This window comes from Centroberyx gerrardi, chromosome 3 (assembly GCF_048128805.1).
Source record: "Centroberyx gerrardi isolate f3 chromosome 3, fCenGer3.hap1.cur.20231027, whole genome shotgun sequence".
NCBI classification, from domain to species: domain Eukaryota; kingdom Metazoa; phylum Chordata; class Actinopteri; order Beryciformes; family Berycidae; genus Centroberyx; species Centroberyx gerrardi.
The window spans coordinates 34,582,519-34,601,441 of NC_135999.1; the positions used below are offsets into that span (position 1 = coordinate 34,582,519).

Below are 18,923 nucleotides of genomic sequence, written 5' to 3' on the forward strand. Positions count from 1 at the left end.
ATACCAGTTGAAATTCCATTTCAATCTAAAATAATCCAAAGCAAAGTTGCCGCACAAGACAAGTACACCTTAAAGACCACCTAAACACGCTGACACAGCACAGTTAACATATGGAAAGAAGGTGCATTATAACATTGGACACTTCCCCTTCTCCTCTCACACCTCTCCCCCTCACTAATGTGCCCATTAATTAGTATGCACCCGTAACTGCTACGTTGTTTAGTCTTAGGATAGACTAGCATAGCGATTTTAGCACCTGCGACATTAAATTGTAGCTAAACCCCAAAACAACTTTTTTCAGCTGAAAACCGATGTATTTGGGTATTTAGTAATGTTGATGGATTCAGGTCCAAATCTTGACATTCTACATATATGCATAGCGACTGCCCTCTACTGGTTGAAATCCAGCTATTGCAATTTAATTTTGCTATTGGCTGATCAGTGGTGCCAGGTGATGGTGGTACCCTGCACACCATCATAAAATCATCATAAGATTAACTAAACTGAGGTTTGACCTATATAAAACACAACAGCTTACACAAGATACCAAAATATCTACCACATATATTATGTCATAATCTAAAGTTTAACATTGTACTTATTTTATGAAAAGATTTTGTATTAATTTAAACAATATAGATGACATAGCCTGCAGTTATAAATGTAGAAGTCAGAGAGTGTCAGATTAGCCTTGAGCGCATATTGTTCTAACAAGTGGACAATAAACATTATGGCGTCTGCCAGTGGGCTATGTAGCATAAGGACTGGTTTAGGCTATTATTTTGGCTACACTTGTCCATTTATATTATTTTGGTAGCATTTTCCATTTATAGCGTAAGTCTGTTTCACAAAATGCAAGTTTTCAAGTGAAAATGATACCGCAAAGCATTTCAAACTTACTTCTACCCTTGGATGTTCTTGTAATTCATCATTCGTCCCCATGGATTTAACAGATGATAATTGCCAGTTCTCTCAGCTTTCAGTGTTAAACCTGGACTATATTTTGCCTTGGTGCATTGGCGCCCCACCCCCCCCACTGCGACCTGGACTAATTATCACTCCCTATCATAGGAAAAGATGGCCGAAATATGATATCATTTAATCACAAATCAAGTAGCTTGGTTAGACTCTAGATATTGCAAATTTGTTGCATATAATTAATTTTTTTATTTTGTATTAAAAAAAAAAAATCTATCAAGTTTGGTTGATCATCCACCATCTTTGTTTTGGGCTCACAGAACATGTAAAATCAATCTTTTGGTGCCTCAGTAGTCTTAAAATTAGGTTTCATTCTCTATCATAGAAAAAAGTCATTGGGGACTGGTTTCAAAAAGAGTTCCAAAAAGGGCAAAAATGACCATAAAAATACCCCACACAACTCGTGTAGCATAATCCAAGTCCTTTAAAGCCAAATGATCATGCTGTGAGTGGAAAAGACCTATATTTACACCATTATTTAGCGCAAATCTTTGAATCTTCAAAAACGTTCACGCTTGCACACCCGGACCTCACGTGTTCACGCTCTGCTAAAGAAAGCGCAACCTTCCCCACTTCCGTGTTTACACTGCTATGCATAGGTGTACGTCACACAAACTGAAAGAGCTCTGCTCAAAGTGCCTCACTCGGACCTAACATTACCTTTTCGGTCCCCCCGATTCCGGTTCCTCTGATATGGATGTTAGGGTTAGGGTTAATACCCTCAAATTAAAGCTGACAGTCTGCACTTTCGCCTCAAAGTCATTTCAAATCCAATGTGGTGGAGTACAGAGCCAAAACAACAACAAATGTGTCACTTCCCAAATACTTATGGACTGCACTGTTGGTCTTTTTCGCTCACAGTGTGATTGGCTTCAGAAGACTTGGATTATGCTGTATGAGCTGCATAGAGTAATTATATGGTCATTTTTGCCCTTTTTGGAACTCTAAAGAACCGGTCCTCACTGACATCAGTTGTTTTGGAGAAGGCTACTATGGAGTTGTGCTGGCAACCTCCCTGTGTGTTATGTGGACAGACAAACATCCCCTGTTTCAACTGGTATGAGGGTGAATAGACGATAACAGAATTTTCATTTTTGGGTGAACTATTCCTTTAAGTTACAAGCAACAAACATCTCTGAATCATGCACAAGCCAGATCTTCAGATTATGTCTTAAATATGACAAATAGTTACATCATACAGTCAATGTATCTTTACTACCAAAAGCAGAACAGTCAACAATGAAATCTTCATGCCTGATATTACGAAACGCAACGTGATTTCCCCTTTTTTTGCCAACTTTGTTTATCTCCTTCTTGTTTACTGTGATGGAATATCTAGCTCTGTGGAAGTTGTGGAAGGTAGCACATGGCTGCATCTGAAGGTGGGAAAATGAGCCCTAATATCTCCAACTATTCTGTGTGCAGACACTACCAGGAATAATGGAAAGGAGCGGGGCAACCTAGACCCTTGGCACAACATAAAAAAAAAACTGAAAACAGTCTTATCTTTAAAGCCTAAGTACTGCTACAGAAAGTTAAAGTTGGTCTTTTTAAAGCCAAAGTTTTGGGCAGAGAGTTAGCAGTGTGTGTGTGTGTGTGTGTGTGTGTGTGTGTTCATACCCCCCCTGCGTGTTCTCAGTAGTTGGTAGATGTCGGGACCATGACAGTGCTGGGGGACTCTTCTCTGCGGGCCTCCATCTCTCACTGCGGAAACAAATCAAGGTATTAGTTAACTTTTTTTTTTTCATTCATTCATTGTAACTCATTCCACCCAACCTAGTGGGACCCTAAATGTCCACATACTGCTCCCTTGTCTCAACAGCTACAGGAAGGCAACACCTTGGAAACACCTTGAAAAGCTTGCTGATCGATTTAAGGCCACTTTAATGCCTATGGACTGTGGGAGGAAGCCAGGGCATCCCTGGTAATTCTATTCAAGCACATTCTTTAACCCAAACTGCCACCTTCATGTGTAGCTGAGCTACCTGGAGCAAATTTTTTTTTCATTACTTACTACTTTCATTACTATTAACCATCAAGCTGAGCCGTAAGTATCATACTAAGCATTGATGTATTTTTAAAATTTTTTTTTAAAGAAGCATGCATTAATTATTATTATTATTATTTTTTATTTAACTTTTGCCTTGTATGTAGCTTTCTTTGTCTTAGACTTCTTTAGTAAGATAGTGATATATAGCTAAAAGTCATTGTGGTTTTAACAAAACTAGTACTAAGAGATGTGTTTTGAGTGATATATGTGACAAGCACAGTTGGCTGTATTTCACTGTTAAATAGCAATGAGTATTTTTTGTGCTGTTTATGTTGAATATATTAATATTTTAGATTACAGACTTGTTAAAGAGTGAGTCACTGTTTTGTTTATTTCTTTAATAGTGTTAGAGGTGAAATCATTACATTTACACTGTTAATTTCATAATAAAATGTTAATCTTATTTCATGGCAAAACCTTTATTTATACGGCATTTTAAGGGAATCTATGTAGAATAAATTTTATATTACAGACTGTTAATTGTACAGTAAAACACTTATTCCAAATACTTATTTCATGACAAAATCTTTACTTAAACGGTATTCATATGGCGTTTTCATATGGCCTTTTCATATGGCCTTTTCATATGGCTATTTATGTAGAATAAACATTTATTTTATTGTTAATTATATGCAAAACAGCGTTTCTTTTTATGGTAAAAACTTTTATTTATACGGTAAAATATGGAATCAAACTCCAACCTTAACAGTAAAATGTGTGTATTGTTTGTGAGATCCACACTGACTTGGATGACCCTGAGTACTGATATGCTTAAATGATTGTTGCATGTGATGCTGAAATGCACAGAAAATAGGCAAATGAATTGCCCAGTTGTGTTATTAAGTCTTTAAGTGTGTATTGTGTGACAGTTGGCACACAATGTATTGATGAATCATGGGTTCTAATCATTCAAAAAAGAGTTTTGGGGGTTCTGACCCAAAGAGCAGAGTACAGAAAGTAAGCTAGATACTGGCATTGATTACAGCCAGTGGAGTGCAAAGTGGAATCAAAAAACTAGTGGCAAATGGCCAGTTAGAGGATCACTTGACAAGGATAAAGTAGAGTTGTTGATAAGCTCTTTCAACTGGGACAACTGATAAAGGCTGGAGAGCCTTTTATGCCTTTGAGAGTCATTTTGAGACTAGACAGTTTGAGACTAGAAATGGACAATCAAAGGGCTAACTTAACAGTTAAATTAGACAAAAAAAAGCTGAAAGAACAATGCAATGTAAAAGCAGATTGTGATCTGAAAGAATATTGTAATGTGGTAAAAATCAAATGAGAGAGAGGCTGAGGAAAACAAAACAAGGAAAATCTAAATATAACAGACCATTGAAACCTCCAGTAGCATTGACTCCCCATTCACATAGTTCCAAAGAGGAGGACTGGACGGGACCCCCTCCCTCCTCTTCCTCTCGCAACACCTAAGTTCTCCCCTCCCGAGTTTCTCTGTCCCTGCTTTATCTCTCCAGCCCCTCCCGCTTCCGCTCATGCTCTCCCTTCACCAAGCTCTTTAATGCTAATACTCCTGTCAGTCATTATACTGATGAGGAAAGTTATGCAAGTGTCAGGAGACAAATGACCTCAACCCCAGATAACCTGCAAAGCACTTACTCAAACTGAAAATGCTTGTAAGCCTCCAAGCTCCAACAGCAATTCTGTCTTTTATGGCTCCGCTGAGAGATATGCATCCTGATGGACATGTTAGATATCATGTGGTATACAGACCGTTGTCTCCCACAGATTTGTTAGGCTTGAAAGAATAGAATGCTTTCCCCTGAAAAAAAATCCTACTGCTTGGACAGACTGGTTTACCTCAACACTAACTTATGTACCCACGCTGCCTGATATTACCCAATTGCTTACTGTTTTCCTTGGTCCTGCTTTGTGGAACAAGCTGAAATGTTATGTTGCTGATGGAGGTTGGGATGATTCAAATACAAGCAATGTGAGGAAAGTGACTGACAAGCTGACAGTGGCTATTCCCTTGGCTTTCCCAGTACAAATTGACTGGCACAAAATTAATGGTACCCAACAATTGCCTGGGGAGAGCCTCACCAGGTATGCCGATAAAATACAAGAAGCATTTTGCTACAAGCAGAAGCCATGACATACCTGCAATCTGCTTGGCCATTGGCCACAGCTGCCCTTAAAGAAATTACGGTAGACTTTCTCATCGTCCCTGTGACGTCGGCCCAGCCTTTCCCCACTAGAGTTACTCCTCCAAGATTTTTCTGTCTTTCCTCCTGCCCCTCCTACTTCTGAATAGGGGGGCCCAGAATTTAAAGCAGAGCCCACCACATAGGCCTGGGCGGTAGTGTTGTAGTCGAGACCACCTAAACCGAGACCGAGTCAAGACTAAGACCAGAGCATATCAAGTCCGAGTCAAGACCAAGACTTTGAGGGGGCGAGACCGAGTCAAGACCAAGACCGAGGGGGGGCGAGACCGAGTCAAGACCGAGACCAGACCAATGCGAGACTGTTTTCAAGACCATGACTGTAATCATAGTGTTGGCTCGACATTTACACCATTCCTCTGTTAAAATTCCCAACAAAAGAAAGCATTATTTAGCAATTTTAGTAAAACACAAATGGATGTACAGAATATACTCAGTGACAGAAGGCAATCCTTTGATCTGAAACACTGCAATTCCATATCACTGACCTTCAGAAAGGCTCAACACAGTGGGCAGAATGAAACAGAAGTGTAAAAACACCTTACTGCTGCTAAATTATGACTCCCCCAAATTGTCACATCAGCCACTGATTGCTAAATTATTCAGTAAGTAATAACCTGTATGATGATACAGTATGTGATCTGTATGCGGGAGTGTGCTGTTAATCAACCGAAGCATGAGTCTATAGTGGTTATATTGAAAAACATATTTATTTGAAATGTAAAGCCTGTTGGCCTGCAGTAGAAAATAATTTCACAGTGGAAAATAAGTTGACATATGGTGCCTTCAAAAGTAGCAACCAATAACTGCTGTCACAATCAATGTATGAAGAACATATCTACACTTGAAAGGTGAGTCTGTAATGAACCAAAATACAGATATACTAGATTTGAATTTTTTTTTTGACATTTTTCAATATGATGCATGCCAAAAGTGGCGAGGCAGTATGACTCTAACCTTGGTAATATTACTCTACAGCTGGAAATTATTCTTCACAACAAACATGGCAAAATGGGAAATGAATTTAAATTAGAGTTTGGTTGCATTTTAGAAACATGAGAGATTGCAACATTCTGTGACCTAAACGTGCTCGGTGGGGTCTCATTATAATGCCTCCTCGACTGAAAACCCTCTCCACTGGTGCTGAGGAGGCAGGGACTGACAGCACCTTCAGTGCCAACATGTGGAGTTGTGGGAATCTGTCGTGGTATTTTTCCCAGAAGACAAGTGCATTGTCAATGTCAGAGTCCTGGATGACATCAAAGTATTTGCTGATCTGTGTTACAATACTTGAATTCTGGCCTGAGCTACACTTCTTGTGGGCCTTGTAGCGGGACAGAAGGCGTGGGCATTTGGCTGGTGGCGAGTCATTGGCTGGATCCACATCAGTGGCCCCTGAGTCAGTTGTATCTCCACTCTCCATGATGTTCTCCACCTCCAAGATCAAAGTATCTGAAAAACACAAAAACAAACAAACAAAAAATGGTTACGTTAGATTTAAAGGGTTAGATAGTTCACTTTGCAATGACATGATTACATTATATACACTCACTGGCCAAAATAAGTGGAACACAGTTTTCCATAAAACATAAAGGAGCTGTCAAATGTTTTGTTAAGCAAAACCTGCACCCCCTGTTCTTAATCTGATTAAACCAAGTACCATTAAAGTACAATCTTCAGCTAATACGGAAAGTCTTCGGTTGTTGAATGATGATGTTTAAATCAATGAATGATGACCAAAATGTTTGCTAGTTCTGTCATAGATTAGCAGGAGAGTATCCTCACTTATTATTGGCAAAAGCAGCATTTGATTCAGAAATTATTTGATAATTATACGATTACCAGTCAATTGTCATGCTCATCAAAAAAGCGAGTCACAATCTAAAAGTTGCACATGAATTGGAAGTCAAACATCTTAGATTATCAGATTAAGAACAGTAAGAGCAGGTTTTGCTTAACAAACATGTGACAGCTCTTATGTTTTATGGAAAACTGGTGTTCCAACTATTTTGGCCAGTGAGTGTATGTTATATTTTTTGCAAAATGGAAAAGATAACTGGATAAAAATGTATACTAACCTGTGAGTGTCTTCTTCAGTTCATCTCTGAACTTCTTCTGTGATGTTGCACTTCCCCCATTGGTAACGTCCAGATCCACCCAGCTAAGGCCAAACTGTGGATCCAGCATGGTAGCCAAAAAGTGCACATTGTGGTTGAAAGGTTCCTCTCTTCCGCTCTTCTTGGCCATGTTCGTTGTTACAAAGATTCCAGAAAATCTTTTCACCAGAGACTCTCGGAGGGCCCTGACTAATGGCCGACACTGCACACGGGTCTCTTCCATCTTGAGGAGGTGTGTATTCAGGTCCAGGACAGTTGGAACCACCATACTAATGGTAACTGATTTCTCTCCTTCTGTCAGGTCTGTTGCCTCAGAGAATGGTGCAAGAATTGCACTCAGTTCCTTCAGCTGGTTCCACTCACGAGCACTAAAAATCACATTCTCATTGTCCTTTCTGCAGATTTCGGTGAGGGATTTGTGGTCCAGAGCTGTTAGGGCCTGTATGTTTTTGTAGGTGCTGTTCCAGCGAGTGGTGTTTGCTGCTGGAACAGTCTTATCAGTGCCAAACATAGCCTCAAACTTGTCTTTGAATTGTGAGCTGCTATGTAACAGTGTTGTGAACCGTGATGTTTTGGCGATAGCGAGGGAGATGGTCTTAACCTCCTTCATGCCGTCGTTCACAACTAACTGTAGAGAGTGGGCAAAACAGGAAAGACGTTCACCTGTTAACCAGGGTAATTCTGTGTCTTCCTCTGAATTCATGTCCTCCCACAGGTGTTCATCATCTAGATTCTCTTCCTCACTCTCACTGTCATCAGAATGCTGCTGTGGCATTTGAACCTTGAAAGCGCATTTCATATTGGCAGCATTGTCTGTTATGATATAGCTTATCTTCTGACGGATACCATATTCTTCCATGATCTCTTCAAAGGCACAAGCAATTCGCTCTCCAGTGTGTCTTCCTGTAAAACGCCTGCAATCCAGCAGGTAGGACTCAAGTGCATAGGAACCCTTTGATTTGCAGCACACATGGGCAGTTACTCCAAGGAAAGAGCGTAGCCTGCGATCGGACCAGAGGTCAGTTGTTAATGACACAGATGATTGGGTCTCAAGCTCCTCCAGAATAGTTTGCTTGACCTGGCTCACCAGCACAGGTATCCGTTTCTCAGAAATTGTTCTTCTAGAGATTGGTGTGTACTTACTGTCCATAATCCCAAGAAAGTGTCTAAAATGTCCATTGTCCACAATTGACAGAGGCAGACAACACCCAATTATCAAATCCTGGATAATGGCTTCATTAATGGCTTGTTGCCTCGGCGAATGTAGACTGTAGACCTGCACATTCTGGGTAAACGATACTATAGTTGGCTGTGTGACATCTGTCTCTTGCCCCGCCTTGTACTCCAAGAACCTGAAATACAGGAGGGAAGAATCTATAAGATTTCTGGTAATATGAACAGCAATCACATCAAAAGGGCAATTTTATTCATAATGGTGTAAGATGCACAGAAAGCAAAAGTAGCAGAGGTATAAAAATGTATGTAAAATCTGTACAGTATTTAATTGGAACACAATATGGACACAATAATACATACACAGCAAGGCTCCTGATACCATCTAACCCACTGGTGCAACTAAGTGTTTCAGATAGTTGCACAAGCATATGATTTGGTAGCACCATTTTAATTATCATCTTAAAAATTATTGAATTAATTTCAGTTTTCTTGAGATTATATTTGATAGATCGCTGGATTTTTAAAGTGTCTCATACACTGCGCACCTTGAACAGCCAAAGACTGAGTGAGTGAGCGAGGGAGAGAGGAGCTTGCGACTCTCAAAACACACAACACAAGCAAAAGGGCTGTCATCTTTTGACTAGGTAAAATGTTAAATATTCGATCTGTAACTGTGTATTCAAAATCAAAATTATCACTGCTAAAGTAACGTGCCTTGTATTTATACCAGGTGAAGTAGCCCATTTAATAAGGAAACTTTTCATAAAAGCGGAGGTGCATTATACGCTCTCCTCTCTTTGTGCATTCAAACCTCTAACGTTAGGTCTCTCGCCCAAGTGAGAGAGCGGTGAGACATGGCAAAAGGCAGCAATACATGCCTGAAAACTGCCACACCAAATTAAACCACAAGCACACAGAACTTGCCAGAGGAGCGTAATCTACCGTTGATAATAAAAATTGACTGGCATTTTATCTATGTGACTTAACATCACTAGAAATCAATGCCTATGTAGTTTTTTGCTGCTATTCTGTCGGCGATCTGCTTCTGAGCTAAAACGAGACAGCTATTCACCTCTCACCCTTGTCTGTTGTGGATAAAACTATGATTGAATATACATTGGTAATATTTATTATATACAATATACACATTCGCCGAATCTCTTAGTTATTGGAGTCATGGGGATGCGAGGGAGAGTTGTCATAATGTTAGCTAAGTTAGGTTATTTGCAAGCTAACGTTCTAGTGTGATGTAACGTAGCTTCTGACAAAAGAGGGCAAGCGCTGAGAAATTGTTGGTCATGTGTTAAGTTTTTGCTTGTGGTAAACAAAGAAGAGACAGGGCACATAATGCTATATAACGTTAATTAATAAATAATAACTACATTAACGTTGTGTTGCTAGCTAGCTTTGCTAGCTTGACACTTACCTTTCCTTATGTTTTCGTTCAAGATGACGATAAAAGTTGGATGTGGTCCCAGCCGTCTCAGTGAAGGTTACTTTACAGATCTTACATTCTGCTGAGTGTTTTTTCTTACCACTTGTTTTGCAAAGAAACTCTTTGTGTTTTGTATAAGCAAATCGTATGATTGACGATTTGGACGACATCTCTGCAGCCATAGATGGCGCACTGCTCTCTCCCTTGTCTCCTTGTGTTCTCTTCCTTGGCACGTGAGGGGGGGGTGTCAGGGTGGCAGAGCGGTAAAATGTTCAAACTTAAAATAAGCAAAGTTATTGGTTGCAATTGAAGGGGGGAGTTTTACATCCAATCACAGTAAAAATAAAAAAATAAAAAATCAGACAATACACAGGCAGGTAATGATGTCACTGCGGTTGTGGTCTCGACTGGTCTTGAAATAAAATTCCGAGTCCTGCTTGTCCGAGACCGAGTCAAGACCGAGTAAAAATGCAGTCGATTCCGAGATGAGACCGAGACCTTCAAAATGTGAGACCGATCTCGAGTACTACAACACTACTGGGCGGTATGACGGTACATACGGTAGAGATTTGTTTCTACCGTTTCTACCACGGTAGCTATACTCTTTAGTATCTCTGGCTATCAGGATTTCCGTAAAATATTGGAATAGTCTAGAGTATATTTAAATAGCAATAGACAATACAAACCAAATGCAATGATCCAACAAATGCATTTTATTAACAGTCGATCCGGAAGTCTTGCTGCCTTCAGGCGCTCCTCATAAGCTTGTGCTTCCGAGTTTCACAATCGTAATTACAACTCATTGTGTATTCAAGTACTTTTAAGTGCGAAATAACAAAATGGACCCTGACACAAAAGTACCATACAGAGCTCAGCTACTGTCAATTCTACTTTCCCATTTGTATTTACCATTTTATTGGGTCCTTTAAACGCGACCTGTACTTCCTAGATTTCTGACGGCATTTGAAGGCAGCACCGGCTTGTGACTGTGTGGCGATGTAGAAGTGGGTAAAATCTAGGAGATAATGAGGTAAATATTGGACATTTGGACTCACAGTACAATCATTTTGCTTCAGAACACTGGGATTACGCTGTTTGAAGTAATCGTATGGTCATTTTTGGTCCTTTTTTGAGCCGTCTTTGCCGACAGAGAATTTTAACGGCATGAAGCCAAAAATAAAAATTCTGTGTGCGGTAAAAAGGAGGGCTAGTTGCGGTACTGAACTAGCCCTCCGGTACTGACCGAACCTCTCCATCTAGTAAAAAAGCCGGCACAGAACTGGGATTTATTCAGTGTAAAGTAGCCTAAAGCTGGGCAAACGCCGGTGCAATTGCAATGGTAACCATGGTAAGCAAGTCCGCGAGAGTTACTTTGTAATCTACTGACCCAGCTCACGACCCGACCTGACCCGGTAGGCCTATTTGTTCTGTGTAAATGGGAGAAATGTCTGTACAAATGCTATGCTAACCATGGTGCCAGCAACAAGTTTTATAGGTCACGCAATATCATTTAAAGGATAACGCTGGTGTTTTTTAATGCATTCAACAAATCCTATGAAAATAACAATAAGCAATGATTTTGTTTTGCCAACAAGTCTCGTCCATGTAGCTGATGCCCAATGCAGCCATGTCTCAGTAGCCATAGAACTCCATTGTATTAAAAAAAGGATTAAAAACATGTCAAAGAGCCATGCCGTTGCTCTGGGCAGCATATTTCATCATTGCGATGCACCGGGCCAGCCGACTTTTTCCTCAAACAACTTAATAAGCCGGCTGTAAACACATCTGTGATCTCAGGAAAGTAGTTCCGTAGCACCGAAAATAGTCCCCGTCGTAATGAAGAATTTGTTCCCATTTGAATTTGATTTGGTAATAACTACAATAGCCTGACTTTTCATGGTAACAGTTAGCGATTTTTAAAATTAAAACTATGTCTTTGTGAGCTGTATTTCAAGGTTTTTAGCTTACAATTGGAGCCAATGACTTCCGGAAGTCAGAAAGTAATGGGAGTAGAGCAAACGCATTGTTGATTTTGTTATTTTCATAGGATTTGTTGACAGTAAGATATGCATTAAAAAACACCAGCCTTATCCTTTAATTAGGCAATTGATTGATTGATTGATTTGTCATATTTTCCATATTTTTGCGTACATAATTTAAATTGCATATTTTTGGGGATGCTGTGATTTGTGTTATAGTTCAAAATAAAAAAGAGAAAATAAATGTAATGAAGTACCATTAACTATTTAATTCACTGGATTAGCCAAAATTATTTTATATATCAACCATTTCTCAATCCATATCGCCCACCCCTGGCACCACATAAGCTGTTTCTTTACCTATTGATCAGAGAGGCGCTTTCGTAGATGGCCAAATAAGACACAGGAGCACAATGGTCCACTGTCAAAGAAACTTTTAAGTGTCAGGAGAAGGCAGATCCACTGTAGGGGTTGCTGGTATTCCTGTGTATGACCTGCTTACAAATCCTCCAACATGTGCTACTGGACCTGTTTCTCTTGACCATGCATTTCTTTTGTCATCTCATGCACCTGTAAATCTATTGGGATGAGATTTGCTTTGCAAACGTAACGCTATCATTTAATGTTCACCAGAGGGCGTTTTTGTTGACATTCCTGTGGAGAATACTGACTTGGCTCACAGCTGCCTGCAAATGCCTACTGTTGATTTCGTGCAGTTGTGCACAGTGTGACACGTAAGCAAAGGGGCGATGATAGCAGCCTGTAAGAAAGATTGGTATGCAATTCTCAACTCAGGCACAACATTTTTTTTTATGATGATAGATAACTATCCTTTGATACCAATGTCTAACACATGCTCTGACAAACATTGGAGCCCTCCTCCCCAATTGAATGACACTACTGCAGATGAGACAAAAAACAAAATTCGAACTATCTTGAATGACGCTAAGGCTAGGCTAACAATAACCGCAATATTGCAATACCGCCACAACCGCGCTATGTTCACGTTTTTTCTTTTTTTAATGAGGCTAGGCACTTCTTGTTTTACACTTCAATGCGTGTGTACTGAATATTAAATAAATTCATAATGAAAACAATAAGAGTGTATTGTTTCCCACCAACAGCGTTTACATGGAGCCTTTTAATCAGAATAGTAGCCCAATCAAAATAAAAATGCCTCATATAAACGCCTCAATCAGAATAAACTGGCCGATCCGAATGAAATTTAATTCCGTTTGAGAGGGGTGGTATAACCCTTTCATAATCCGGTCGATGGATAAAATTTCATCATGTAAACACTCATTCCGATCACTTTCTTTATCTCGCCTCTTTCTGTACATGCTCGCGCATTTAACGTAAGTCACATCAATTACGTTACCCTTTTTTTCCGGGAGGATTGGAATGGATGTGCTTGTTATTAACCCCGGGGCGCTCGGGCTTGATGTAGGCGGTGCAGCCCGCTTTTATATCAAGTCCTGACTCCACCTCTCCGGGCCAGTTTCGGTTTACAGCGGTGAAAATTACAAATGCACCCAATCATTGCGGGGGCAAAACAAAACGTCTTTTCTGACACGAGTCGTATGTTTTGATAAAACTGTTGCTTCATCAGAAAGAACAGCAGTAAAGAAATAACCGATGCAGGTCCGTCTTTTAAAAACGTAAGCCCATGTTAGAGTGCTGGATTCAGTGTTTTGCGCATGTCAGAAACTTTTATTCTGATTACATACTGTGGAGCATGTAAACGCACATCTTAATGCAATCGTTATATTTAGCGCTCATGTAAACACTTCCTTCAGAATGATTTCATTCAGAATGAAAAAAAATGTCTCATGTAACCGCAGTCCAACTTGGCGACTTTGTCACTAGATTTAGCGACTTTTCAGAACCCCCTGGCGACTTTATTTCTGAAAAGCGACTAGCCACAAATCTGGCGACTTTTTCTGACCATGGGGAACAATGTTAAAGTGTTGAATCCCAAAGTATTTGCCAATAAATTGGTATGGCTGATGCCGGTTTGCTCTACTTGTTTGTCATCCAGAGAGGTCTGATGATCACAGCGCTTCCCACACACAGTGTAGCCCCTCTCCCTCCGCTGCGAGCGGAGACTGTAAGTTATATATTGATATGCAAAATAGCATGTGACGTCATCCGGCGACTTCTTATCGCATACACCGCATACCGCGCTGTTGAGCCACCCTAAATCACCGCAGGGGAAATTCCTTCACCGCGACAGCCCTAGCTAAGGCTAGTTTATCTGACAATGCTGAAGTCATTATTTTACATCAGAAAATAGCTCTAAGCTTGATTTGGCACAAGAATATTTCACAGTAAAACTTCAATCTCGAGAACACATGGTTACTGCAATCCATAATGAGAACTGATGGGATACTATCTTTTCTTTTCTTGGGATAGTTCTGTTGCTGTTGATGTAGTAAAGATTGCTGCTATGGCTATGTGGTGCTCTATTCCTTTAATGGTGATTGGTACTTGCTGTATGTGTTGCTGTGCCAAACAGCTGTTGCATTACAGTGTTCCACATTTGTGACAAATTATGTTTCTGTGAACACATCTGCTTCTCTGTCTCTCCCTACTGACGCTTCTCCGATTGTGATGGGCGATCTACCATTCTATGATTGGGATGATGACCTTGTGTAGCCCAGCTCTTCTGCTTGTTGCTTTAGGTTTATCCATTGTTTTAAAAGCATAAAAGGGGGATTGCGGAAGCAGAACTGCTGGAGAGATGGACAAGTAATGTTAAACATCTACAGATGTAATAACAACTGTACCCTTTCTTCTGAGAATGTATTAATGTTGTACCTTTGAACTTATATACGGTATATTATCCAGTTTGGAGACCATGGGTGCTTAGCACAAGACTGCCATCCAGTATTATATGTTTGCAATACCATTTAGAGATTCTGAAACTCAAGATGCCTTTTGATATAGTTCATATATAGCACAAGAATCATTATTTGTTTTCTGCTTTCAAGCATTGCGGGACTTCGGAAGCATGGGGGAGTTCAGATGTACATGAATCTCCATCTCTAAGATAAGGGGAGGCTAGGTGTCCTATGGATGTCTATGACGAGTCACATTGCAAGGTGCTCAAATCATGTCATATCATGAAACCTTTGATAAGGTCCCAAGGGACATTTTGGAATCACATCGTCATTTCCCTTCATTTCTCCGAAGCAACAGAGAACTATTCACAGGAATTGTGAATAGTTCACAATTCCATAGTAATTGAAAAGAGGCATAGCCTAAACCTCTGAAAAGTACCACGCACAGCCACAGGTGCCTAGCCTGGTTCCAGAATCCTGACTCACGTAACGCCCACTCTTCAGATTTGGTCAAGCGATTCAGAGAGTCTGGTGTTGCTCTACTCAACGGCAATTTCTAGCTTGAAAAAATTATCGGGCCAATCAGCACCTTTGTGGGCGGGACTAAAGTTTGAACCGTTCGTGCAACGGTTTTTCATTGGTGTTTTGGCATAATAATGTTTGTTGAAATCACCCCTTAACCAACATATTGTCTTTGCAAAGATGCTATTTTTGTCAAAAACGACCGACATTCTTGGTAAAATTAGTAAATAACGCCTAGCATCAGTGTAACTGAAAATAACGTCAAAGCGGCCGGATACGTCAGTCACTAGTGATTGGTTAGGGGAAAATCAACCCCCCCCACACAGAAAACGACTAACATGGAGGCAATCTAAGACTAATAATGAATGAATAATGAAGTGATAACAAAATGGCCATTCAGGTGCCACCAAAATGCAAAGTTTCAAAGTGTAGCTTTAAAAGCAAAATGTCAGATCAATAGTAGACTACCAGACTATTAAAACACAAAAACGAGATTCCAAAGAAAAATACAGAATAGGCATAATAACAATATTGTCAATAATAGAAGCTCGGAGCCTGTCACAATTGGATAAGACTAAAGTGCTAACCACTGTTTTAGGTTAGTTCTCTCACTTGTCTCTCAACTTGTCTTGTCTCTCAAATCTTTGTCAAAGTTTTCTTCATTATCTATAGTTACACCTACAAGTCAAAATAGTGTATTCCCATGCTTAACAGACACAGGCAGGTCTGGAACAGACCACATCCCAGCCACGCCCAATGGACACAGGAACACTGAATAAAAAAAAACCCATCTGGTAGACATTGGCCTTTATGCAGCGCTGATTGGCAGGTGGATTTTCTCATTACTTACATTGAAATTAAGGCAGTATTTTTTCATGAAAATGTTACATAGTGGATCATTAAAATAGTGTTGATCCCCTTGCCCTTCAGGGGCGCCACATTGTACGACTTACGGCTTACCTCACATTTCCTGAAGCCTACCTTACAGTGTTCTCTAGTATAAAATGATATAAAATAAACAGTTTGAATAACATTTGCTAAATGTTTGCTTTTATACATTCATAATGAGCTCTGTCCTGTTTGGGAACGTGCTCTGACGCACGCACTTGCCTTTCTTCTGTCCTCCTATTCTTGCGACCCACAGTCAACACACTCCCACAGTATTTCTCTGAAGCGGCACCTTGGCATGCTTTGTCTGAAAAAAGTGTTTCTGACGAGTAGCTGTTGATATTCATGTTTGGATATTCCATAGAAATACAAGCGCAATATTGCGCAATGAATCTTTCAGTTTATCCATAGACAGGCTCTCCCATGTAGACAGACTATTTCTTGTCCTGGTAACATCTCATGTTAATAAAATAATGCATGGCCAGGACTTAGTAGCTAATGTTGTTTGGTACTGCATATAGCGCTGTGCGCCCTTTCAGCTCCATGGAGGCCTGGAGAGTGAGACACAGAAACAGGGGGCCAAGAGGGAGGCGCTTTAAATTCAATAATAATACTAATAAACTTTATTTCTGGTAGAAAATATGTTCAAAGACCATTTTACTAATCAAACGTCCTGTCTGGAATAACTTCACCTTCCTATTCCTGCTGCGAAAGCTCCAAGTTCATCTTCCTCCTTATCCTTTTTTCTCCAAGCAGGATTTTTATTCTAGCACGAGTAAACAGTTTACATAATGTCACCAAAATGTACAGCAATGTGGAAATAAGAATAACGAACATATCGGATCATAAATTAGACATACTCATGTGTGATCAATCAATAAGCTTTTATGGCTCACAAGATATAGCTGTGCGTAATGGCTGTACGTAATGGTTGTGCATTATGGCGCACTTGGTAAATGGAAAAATGAGGAGGAGAGGGAGAGACTTTCACACCCGTGGATCAACGTCCTGTAGCCCGTTGTACTGCCGTAAGTTGGGGGGGGTGTTGCAGGGAGAAAATTGCACAAAATGTATGTACAATCTTCATTTTTAGAATTCTGAAAAGGCAGGCATTAAATCCCAAATATTTGGATAAAGTCATGGAAGCTGACGCTGTCCCAGGTCCTGACGCTGTCCCAGGTCCCAGGACGCTCAGCTTGTGGTGCACTTTCCACGTGAGACAGAAGCTCTGCGGACAGCAACCTATATTAATTATATAAATATAGAGGCTACATATGATCGGTCGCAAAATATATATTTCCTTTTGTATTAATTTTAATAAATTTTTTTTAGGTAATATCAATCAAACAAACTAGTAATGCATTGTCAACAGGCCATATTAATATTAAATTAACGCACAGCCATTACGCAGCGCTACACTAAAAATAATGAACCAAGGGGTTGGTTTAAATTACAAAAGTATTTTGTGTTAACATTATATAAAACAATTGTTTGTATGGTGAACATAAAATATTCTTGTGCATTGGACTTAAGTCTATGTAAATGCAAATGAATTACATGTATTTATGTTGAGTCAAAGTAACTGAGATGACGAATTGAGGTTACGTCGCTAACAGCGGCGCATGTGCGAACAGGATGTGCGTAGGCACCTAGGCGGAAGAGAAGATCAAGGAGGACACGTTACTGACATTTGAGAAGGGTCGGTAAATTCTCCGCCATCATTTGCCATCCTTGATGTGAAACATGAGTTATGCTTTTATGTATTCATACAAGTGAATTTTAATACCAGATGACTGATACCATGGCTATATTAGTTATGTGCATGTCGCTTAAAACTGTTAAAACCCCACGATTCCACTGGTGGTCTCTGAAATTTGTAAAAGCCATAACATCCAAGTTGATCAGGCAATTACTTAAGAATTAGCTACTGTGTGTTGTTGTGTCTGTGTCTAATCCTGTGGTAAAGGCTTTGGGGAAGTGTGGTCCTCTTGCCACTGCATTTAAAAGGAAACAGTACTACAAAGTTAATTTCAATGTGGTTGAGCCTGTAGAGTACTATCTTGATGCAAAGTGTAGTTGTTGCAAACAATAGTGAGTTATAATCAAGTGCTTGATCAGGTGATTGAACAGCAAATAGCACTTGAAAAAACGAGGGTAGTGGGTGATGATCAGCATCTGTACAGGTCTTTTCGAGATGGTCAGCACTACAAAGAGAATGGCTTTCTGTCTGGAGATGAATTAAGAATAACACTTTACATAGATGACTTTGAGATCTGTAACCCACTTGGTACATCTCGCAAAAAGCAGAAACTTTGTGGTGTGTATTGGGTACTGAGCAATACAAATATGTGGCAGCCCACCACAAATACATTTCCTAAACTGATACAGTGATACATAAACAATATTTTTTGTCTTGAATGCAGATGGCATTTTCCACTGCTCATTCCATCTTCATCTATCACATGACCAGTGACATTTGCACTCCCAGGCACTGTTCACTCACTTACATGATACATCATCCTATTACTGGGTGTTTTGTAAGATACATTTTCATAGCTTGTGTTTATATGTAGGCATATATTGTTATTGTAATAGTAATTTGGATTAGAAGAAGAAGAAAAACAGAGTGCTACAAAAATGGTGCACAGTGTCAAAAAACTTCCAAAAAAGGTGCTTTTGTTTCATAGAGTAATTTGGTCTTGAGTCGGACTCAAGTCCAGGACTCGAGCACTACAACACTGGCCTGTTTGTCTGTTTGGTA

General features: G+C 39.9%; 2 protein-coding genes across 2 annotated transcripts in view; both read right to left on the reverse strand.

The window, feature by feature from the left end:
* Nucleotides 1-18,923, reverse strand: part of fbxo8 (F-box protein 8) — a 77,235-nt gene that overhangs the window by 43,928 nt on the left and 14,384 nt on the right. The window contains exon 3 of the mRNA XM_078282652.1: nt 2,599-2,682. Coding sequence (XP_078138778.1) covers nt 2,599-2,682 — 84 coding nt within the window. The remainder of the gene's footprint in view (nt 1-2,598; nt 2,683-18,923) is intronic.
* On the reverse strand, nt 5,949-7,693 carry LOC144538503 (uncharacterized). The gene is made up of 2 exons (XM_078282718.1): nt 7,284-7,693; nt 5,949-6,657 (listed from the first exon to the last, which is right to left on the reverse strand). The coding sequence occupies exons 1-2, from the start codon at nt 7,588-7,590 to the stop codon at nt 6,230-6,232; spliced, it is 735 nt and encodes a 244-aa protein (XP_078138844.1). The 5' UTR covers nt 7,591-7,693; the 3' UTR covers nt 5,949-6,229.

What these genes read in the sequence shown, in the direction of transcription:
- LOC144538503 (XM_078282718.1), bottom strand. Translation starts at nt 7,590, where the DNA reads ATGGTGGTTCCAACTGTCCTGGACCTGAATACACACCTCCTCAAGATG. An exon ending in ACTGAAGAAGACACTCACAG is followed by an intron (nt 6,658 to 7,283) that starts GTTAGTATACAT and finishes TGTGTTTTTCAG; the next exon opens with ATACTTTGATCTTGGAGGTG.